This window comes from Mytilus galloprovincialis, chromosome 11 (assembly GCF_965363235.1).
Source record: "Mytilus galloprovincialis chromosome 11, xbMytGall1.hap1.1, whole genome shotgun sequence".
Taxonomy (NCBI): domain Eukaryota; kingdom Metazoa; phylum Mollusca; class Bivalvia; order Mytilida; family Mytilidae; genus Mytilus; species Mytilus galloprovincialis.
In genome coordinates, this window is record NC_134848.1 from 73,446,541 (window position 1) to 73,455,515 (window position 8,975).

The 8,975-nt window shown below is 29.8% G+C and overlaps 1 protein-coding gene across 1 annotated transcript; it reads left to right on the top strand.

Annotated features, from left to right (window-relative positions):
• The first annotated feature begins 1,346 nt into the window (after window positions 1-1,346).
• Window positions 1,347-3,090, top strand: LOC143051378 (uncharacterized). The gene is made up of 3 exons (XM_076224303.1): window positions 1,347-1,686; window positions 2,617-2,692; window positions 2,925-3,090. The coding sequence occupies exons 1-3, from the start codon at window positions 1,378-1,380 to the stop codon at window positions 2,993-2,995; spliced, it is 456 nt and encodes a 151-aa protein (XP_076080418.1). The 5' UTR covers window positions 1,347-1,377; the 3' UTR covers window positions 2,996-3,090.
• The last annotated feature ends 5,885 nt before the right edge of the window (window positions 3,091-8,975 follow it).

The window sequence follows — 8,975 nt, forward strand, 5'->3', positions numbered from 1 at the left end:
TCTGTTTTACTTAAATACATCTCCCCCCAGATATCACTTTCGTTGTGTGGATTAACGTCTTTAGGTGCAATGTTTTGTAAACTTCTATGTGGAGTACCATTATAATTTTGTAAGTTGTTAATATATTTATGTGTTCTATTCTTTGTGAAAAAGCGAAACATTTTGTTTTTAATAGTTTGTAGAACCCTTTCAGCGTAATTTGCATGAATTTCATTCTGAGCTGAAAAATGTCGAACACCGGTACTTTTAAATAACAACTGTGTCTTTTTGGCTAGAAATTCTTGTCCCTTATCAGTTCGAATTTTTTGCGGTTTTGCCTCACTGAATATCTTTTTAAATGCTGATGTGACTTCGTTTCCTGTTTTATTTTTCAGTGGTTGTAACCAAAGGTATCGTGAAAAACAATCAACAACAACTAACACGTATTTGTAATTTTCATTTTCTAAGGAAAATTGTTTTAGATCCATTAAATCAGCACCCCACAAATTATTCAACCCGGTGGTATACACTCTTATTCTTTTAAATGAACGACGAGGTGTTTTTTGTAAACTGTAATTATCTTGTGAATTCAACCACCGTCTTATTTTATACCGACTAACTTTTTTACCATCTGCATTCACGATATGATACAGTTTTTCAGCAGAGGCATATGCAGCTGGTCCACCCACATCATAATAATATTTACTCAGGAGAGTATCTAGTTCCTCATTCATACTTAACACAATTTGAACTGAATGCATACAACATTTTTTTCTTTTTTTAAGTAAAGTTTCACATATCCTTGATTTCACAGATAAAATTTATTAAGGAATGTAAATATTTACATCTTTTTAATTTTTCTTAGTTCTTATGTGAAACTTTACTTAAAAAAACAAAAAAAAAACAAAACAAAAAAAACAAACAAACAAACAAACAAACAAACGCAAAACCACACACTCCCACTATATCATTAAATAAGAAAAACAAAAGAATAATTTATATGTGTTTTTATAATTTATTAGTAGAAAAGATTTTATCTAACTCTTATAAAACACATATATACAGTCAAATTAAGTTCATATGTATATAACACACAAGTTCCCATATATACAGTCAAATTAAGTTCATATGTATATAACACACAAGTTCCCATATATACACATCACACAAGTTCCTGGTTTTCTTCTAAGACATTCATAATCTATTGATTTTCTTTGATGTTTTCTTTAATGTTTTCTTTTTTCTAATCCTAGTGTTATAATCCACTTCCATATTCTGAAAAAAGATAAGAAAAAATAATTATTTAATAACTAAAATCATCACTTTACCAAAATCAACACTATACTAAAATATCTAATCACGTGATATCATACGTAATCGAGAAAAAAGGAAGAAAAAATGGCTGCTACTTTGATTTTGTGTTTGTTGTTTTGTGTAGGGAGTGTAATGATTGTGGAAAGTGATATACATTTATCATCTTGTTACAGAGTGGAAGATTTGTTAGATTGTTCAAGGGAAACAGAAGAGAGATTTCGGGGAGAGGTGACTGATGATATAGAGAACATTCGTTTCAACAACATAAAGAGTAAAACACAGCTAGAAGATGTTGTATTTACCAACCATGTAACCATCATGTTAGAAAAATCAATGAATTTGTGCGGTGAATTAAATCATGATCTGATGATGATAGATGGGAAAATGTGTACAGTAAGTTTACGTTCATTTGATTTAAATGTCAACAGTTAACCCCATAAAAAAATTTGCATACATGAATATTCATTCCATATCTCAGTCACGTGACAAGATTATTTTAACATTTCTAGAAATGACATGAATCTTCGTAGATGTTGATGAAAGAAATATTAATTACATCATGATTAAACTTCAAACGTTATCAATAACAATGAATTTCGTCATAACAAAGTTTATATACCTTTTTTTTCTTCATCTAATTAGAAGTTTTTTCATCCTTCCTGATAACTCCCTTTCTCTTATAAGATTAAACATGCAAGGATTATTTCTAACACTTACATCATCTTTCTTATCATCTTCCTCAGAACTGATTTCAATCACATTTCTTTTTTTACACTGTAGAATAAAAAGTAAAACTATTACCTATATTGTATTAAACATTTATATTGTAAAGAAATTGTAAAAAAGAAAACTACACTTAAAAATAATATACTTTATAAAATATGTTTACTTTTAACTCTTTCTTAGTAATATTGTTAACACTATATAACTTAAAGTAAGTTAAATGTATACCTACATTTCTCTCTTGGTTTCCCATATTATTTTCATTAGTGAGGTCTATCATCTAAAAATAAACATGTACATGTATAGGTTTAGAATAAAAGGATCCGAATAAAAATATAACAATTATAAGAAGAAAATTAACTTTACTTGTATACTATTAACATATTTAATTTGTTAACGTTGACATTTACAACCAATAGTAAATAACATATAGATTTGGAAAAATATTTGCTTATCTATATATAGTTTTCAATAAAAATGAAAGAACATGCAAATTTATACTTACCACTACATCTGTACTTTTCTTGTATAATTCCTCCATCTGTAAAATTTAAGAATATATAAAATCATATTTCTTTATTATTATTTTTTCTTTCACAGATTACTAAACCAACTTCTAAGTCTTTATCCGACACAAGTGGGAGTACTACTGACAATGAACTGATGACTGATACAGGTAATTTTAAACATTGATTTTTTTCTACATGTTTTAATGAATTTTTTTTTATTAATTCTTGTTTCTTGAGAATGCATACTATAATAAATCAATAACTTACAACATGGAAAACTTACTGTTTTCTGTTTTTTTTTCTTCTTCTTATAATGTATAAAATCTTGGAAACTCTATCCTACATTTGTAACAATCATTTCTTTAGATATTATTTATTTAATTTTGTATTTATTTTCAGTTATGTTTTCAAACATGAAAGATGATGAAGAAATGACTACATTAGAAATTCTTGGATGTAAGTATTTTTAGCTTTTTGAAGTAACGAATATACAATATAATGTTAAAAATATAATAGAGGTATATAAAATTATTAATAAACAATGTCCATTATATCTACATGAACTTATTGAAATTAAAAAATGTAATTACTCTTTTAGAAATGCCATTGGGTCAGTTTAAAAGTTTGGTTGGTAATTGGGAGGGCAGTTCGTGTCAGTGTTCCTCCTGCAGATCTCAATGAGCTGTAAATCAGTTTATTTATTTATCATGTATACTCTGGCTTTTAAATTATTTGGCATAATTTTTTATTTTGTGTTCTTAATGCTTGAATTACTTTTAGTGCTTTATAATTGCTACTGCATGAATGTTAGTTTATCTGCATTTTATGTTTGCTTAAATGCTTTAATTGTGCTAATTAATTGCTGTGCTTGATAACATTATTTATTTTGCATGTTTTATGTGTTTTATGTATTGTGCTTGTCTTATATGTATGTTGGATAAAAGCTCTACAGAGCTTATGTTGTATTGTTATATGTATAACCGACTTTAAATAAATCTTTTATGCCTTTATGCCTTATAAATCACATTGATAAATAGTGTAATATTATATGTATATATATATATATATATATATATATACATATACAACTAGTTTAAACATCAACCTAACAATGTTATATCTGTAAAATTAATTCTTCAAATTTGTGTGTTCTCATGTAATGAGATTGAGAAAACTCATTAACTTTTTTTAACGGTAAGAAAAGAAAAAAATAATAGATTAAGTAAACTACATGTATATGTAAAATTCATGTTTGATTTTTTTTTATTCATACAAAGAAAAATTTACTTTTCAGATGTGGAAAATACAGAGGGAAAAGATAATGAAACTTATGTTATATTATTAGGTGTACTTTCATTTTTATGTATATTTATGATTTTTGTTTTTATAATACTGTATAGGAAACATGTTTGTTTTAAATGTTATGACCATACTATTCTTCTTTCACATGTAGACACAGTTTCACTGAGAAGAATGCCTAGCATTACTTCATTGACGAGTGACAATGAAATTGTGTTTTCATGTGAAATGGAACGAAAATATAAGTAAGATATTTGTTAAATTAGGTATTTGTTTTAGGTTAGCTTTATTCACAGTTTAACTTTTTTTTCATTTCAGATATTTTGTCATCCTTAACAGAAATAATATTAGGACTAATTCCCATGAGGCAGAGTGTAAAAGACAATAATAGATTTAATACAAAAGGTTTTTGTAATGGTTTTTAATAGAAATTTGAACTATAATACATTTATAAATCTTTTATATCAGTTATTTAATTATATTTTTCATACGGAAATATACGAATGAATACGAAAACTAATGAAATGATATAACATTTTGTATCTTTACCAGAAAATAAATACACAACGAAAAATTCCAGATCAATATAAATTCATTCAATGAAATATACATATATTTACACAAAATACAATATAATTACTGTGTGAAACGTTCTTCAAGTTTTAATTTCCTTTCCATTAAATTATAAACACTCACTTTCATTTTTTCTGATCGAAGCGTGTCCATGAACAACACATGAAGAATGAAAAAGTTTAAAACGACAATATTTTCCAAGGTCAATGTTCTCACATTCTCTCTGTATTTTCCTAGTATGTGACTGTATTTAAACTCACAGAACGCCTGATCAAAATGTTTTTCGAGTTTATCTAGTTCACTGTCCATCAAACATTCGTGTTTATGTTGTGATCCATGTTCCACTTTGCATCCCTGACAAAACTTCTTTGATAATTGTTGCACCATTTCATCCAATAATACAGCAAAAGAAAACAGTAATATAGTTGAAAGCAGTCTTTTTTCCATACCAACTTTAATTGCCACCATTGTACTATCAGTGTTCGTCTATAAATGAATGAAGAAATAAGATGCTGTCCTTTAGATAACACAGTTTCGTCCAATTTTCTTTAGTGATCAGAATCTTTTTCCCTTTAACAACAAGCTGTATTCGAGTATGTTTTCCTCTTTTCTTCACCACCACTTTTGTTGTTTCATCAATTAAACACTCGATCTGTTTCTTGAATAAATCAGTATGCAAGTGATCAAAGTCACAACCGTACACCTCCTTGGATAAATCAACCTGTGCCTGTGCCATTGATATAACTGTGTGCTTTTATAGTTGTGGTAGCAGCTTAACTTGTTCATGATGATTCATTAAGAGATAAACGAAACGTATGGTGAACGTTTCGGTCACGTGGTTAGAAGGAGGGTCACTCGAATACTTTTTTTCCTCCCTTCTTTTTATGTGAATTTCATTTATATTTTATTTATAGAAGGGTTTGGTAAAATGTAACCAGTACAACCACTTAATAAACTAACCCATAGATCTATACTCCCATTTTGTGTTGATAAATTAACAACTGCCGCAATAACAATTATGAAAACTATTATCATCTGACAAAAATACACGATCTCTGCTTTTGGTACATTCTGTCCAAAAAAACACCACTTTGTTTGAAGGTTTTCTGTGCTCATCCTCTCTAACGTCTTACCTCGAAATATATTTTTTTTTTAAATACACAAAATATATATATATATGTCTATATTTTATAGTAGAATTTCATTAAGAAGATGTAATTTCCAATTTTCAATATGAAAACTTTTGTTATCATATTGTTGTTTTAGTTAAAATAATGTATGTTTATCAATTGAAAGTAATAAAATATACAATCTAGTTTTCTTTTCTTCGAAAATAAACAAGTTGTGAACCTTTTGTAGATATTTCATATTCGTTGGAGAAGAAAAACGAACTGATCATGTACAACAATAATAGACTCTTTTTGAATGATTTGTTGGTCCTTAAAAGGACCGTTGTACACATGTAAATGATATACATGGATTTTTTTTTCTTATTGATAGTTGACAGGATCCATAAACTTGTAGTCTGCTAACACTGCATCAAAGTAACATCCACAAAAATATAGATCTTCAATAAACTCTGGGTGGTGTTCAAAGTTGTATAGAATACAAACAATGTAACCGTTTTTCAGACGCCATGTTTCTACTGGACACCGAGATAGTTCTTCATGATGAAGTTTATCAACCCTGTTCCTTATCAAATTTGCAGTCTTTTTGGGACCTCTTCGTGATCGTCTGATCTTCCCTGTTAGTTCTCTTTCTCTTACAAGTGTATACATATTAAAATTTTGGAGATTCATACTGTTTGTTCTTATGAAATTACTAATGATGTATGCTATATAGTAAACGTTTTTCTTAGTTTATAAACTTTTTACATTTAGATTATACGTTTACAAGATTAAACTTTAGGATGTTAACGTGCATGTCTCAACGTGTATGCCACGTTTACAAGATAATACGTAGGAGGGTAGGGGGGATTAAAAAACATGTCCGTTAATTCCCCCCCCCCCCCACCGGATTTTAACCAGGATGTTAAGTACAAGTTAAGAAGATTAAGAGATTAATCCACTTCAGTTAAGAGGATTATAACCAGGATGTTAGGTAGCAGTTAAGAGGATTAGGAGATTAATCCACTTGAGTTAAGAGGATTATAACCCGGATGTTAAGTAGCAGTTAAGAGGATTAAGAGATTAACCCACTTCAGTTAAGAGGATTATAACCCGGATGTTAAGTAGCAGTTAAGAGGATTAAAAGATTATAGACCGGATTTAACGTCATAGTTAAGAGGATTAGCTGTCATGTCACTTCCTGTGGTGGAATTGTGGCGGACTGACCCCATTTCATACTACTGACAGCTCTCCCTTCAAAAGCAGCTTTTTATAATACCTTAACCAAAGAAGCTATTTCTGATGAAAAGTATGAACACGCTCAAAAGGTCTGGAACACGTTCAATATGAAAACCTTAGGGGATTTTCACAATTTGTATGTATTAACAGATACGCTACTCTTAGCAATTGTTTTCGAACGATTCCGTGACATGACCCTTAAATATTACAAGTTGGATGCTAGTCACTTTTTCACGAGTCCAGGTTTAGCATGGCAAGCAGCATTGAAAATGAGCGGTGTCTGCCTGGATTTAATTACTGATCCCCTCATGTACAACATGATAGAGCTTGGAACACGAGGTGGGGTCAGTATGGTTACCAAAAAATACAGTCGAGCTAATCATCAATATGTGGAGGACTTTAATGAATCAGATGTGAAAAAACACATCATGTATCTAAATGCTAACAATTTGTACGGTTGGGCAATGTCTCAACCATTGCCTTATGGTTTTTTCCATTTTTTAAATGAAGGTGAAATTAGTCATTTTGAGTTACAGAAAGTCAAGTCAGATGCAAAAGAAGGCTACATTTTAGAAGTAGACATAGAATATCCTGAACATCTCCACAACAAACATAACGATTATCCTCTGGCACCCGAACATCTACTCATTGAAGACAAAGATCTATCGAAATACAGTACTGATTTATGGGGAAAGTTAAATTCTGTGAAGAATGCAAATGGTGTGGAAAAAGTGAAACCTAGGATTAAAACCCGAAAATTAATTTCAACTCTAAAGAAAAAGACAAACTATGTGGTGCATTATCAAAATTTACAACTTTATACAGAACTTGGAATGAAAATAACTAAAATACATAGAGTATTAGGATTTCAACAAAAGGCATGGCTTAAAACCTACATAGAATTCAACACCAACATGAGAAAACAGGCAAACAACGACTTTGAGAAGGACTTTTTCAAACTGATGTGTAATAGGTATGTTTCTCGTTTTTTTTTATATATAGATTAGACCGTTGGTTTTCCCGTTTGAATGGTTTTACACTTTTGGGGCTCTTTATAGCTTGTTGTTTAGTGTGAGTCAAGGCTCCGTGTTGAAGGCCGTACATTGACCTATTATGGTTTACTTTTTTTTTAAATTGTTATTTGAATGGAGAGTTGTCTCATTGGCACTCACACCACATCTTCCTATATCTATGTTATTTTTAAATGTGTAAGATTTTAAAGTGTTGTCAAGATCTCGAGTTTGCTTGTTGTCTCATTGTCGCATTACCCACATTGATTTAATTATGTTTTGTGGTTTTTGTGTCAGCTTCTAGTACTTATCTAAAAGTATTCCTACTTTTTCAGTGTTTTTGGTAAATGTATGGAAAATTTGCGTGCTAGGATGAATCTAAGACTAATCAATTCAGCCTCGGAAGAAAAACTAAAAAAGTTAGTAGCTCAGCCGTCGTTTCTATGCTGTCAAATTTTCAATGAAGATCTCGTTGGAGTACACAACCAACAGATCAACCTAACTCTCAATAAACCCATCTATGCCGGACAAGCTATTTTAGACCTTTCAAAGAGACTGATGTATGAATTCCTTTACAAGGTGATGAAGCCTCAGTACGGTGACAAGATCAACTTGCTGTTTACAGATACAGGTATGATATTTTTGTTTGTTTGTTTGTTTAAATGCAAGGCATTGTTTCTTTAAATTTCTAATATTTCTCATTGTTTTCTCCTTTGTATAAGTAGAATAAAGGAAGAGATTCCTCTTTGGTATTGTGCTAACATTTCTGAATTCATTTTAGATTCGTTGTGTTATGAGATTCTGACTGATGATGTATATGAAGACATGAAACCTATCAAAGACCTATTCGATACCTCCAACTACGGCTCATTCAACAAAACGAAACATCTCTTTTCCAGCAAATATAAGAAAGTCGTTGGGAAATTTAAAGATGAGCTTGGTGGTGAGTTCTTTCAAACAAACTTTTTTTTTCTCTCTCTCTAAAGTTTAACATAAACTTTCTTTCAAATTTTTCTTTTTCTTGTGAATTTTCTGTAAAATTTCCCTTTTTCTTTTGAATTTTCTGTTAAATTTTCCTTTTTCTTGTGAAATTTATGTTAAATTTTCCTTTTTCTTGTGAAATTTCTGTAAAATTTTCCTCTTTCTTGTGAAATTTCTGTAAAATTTTCCTTTTTCTTGTGAAATTTCTGTAAAATTTTCCTTTTTCTTGTGAAATTTCTGTA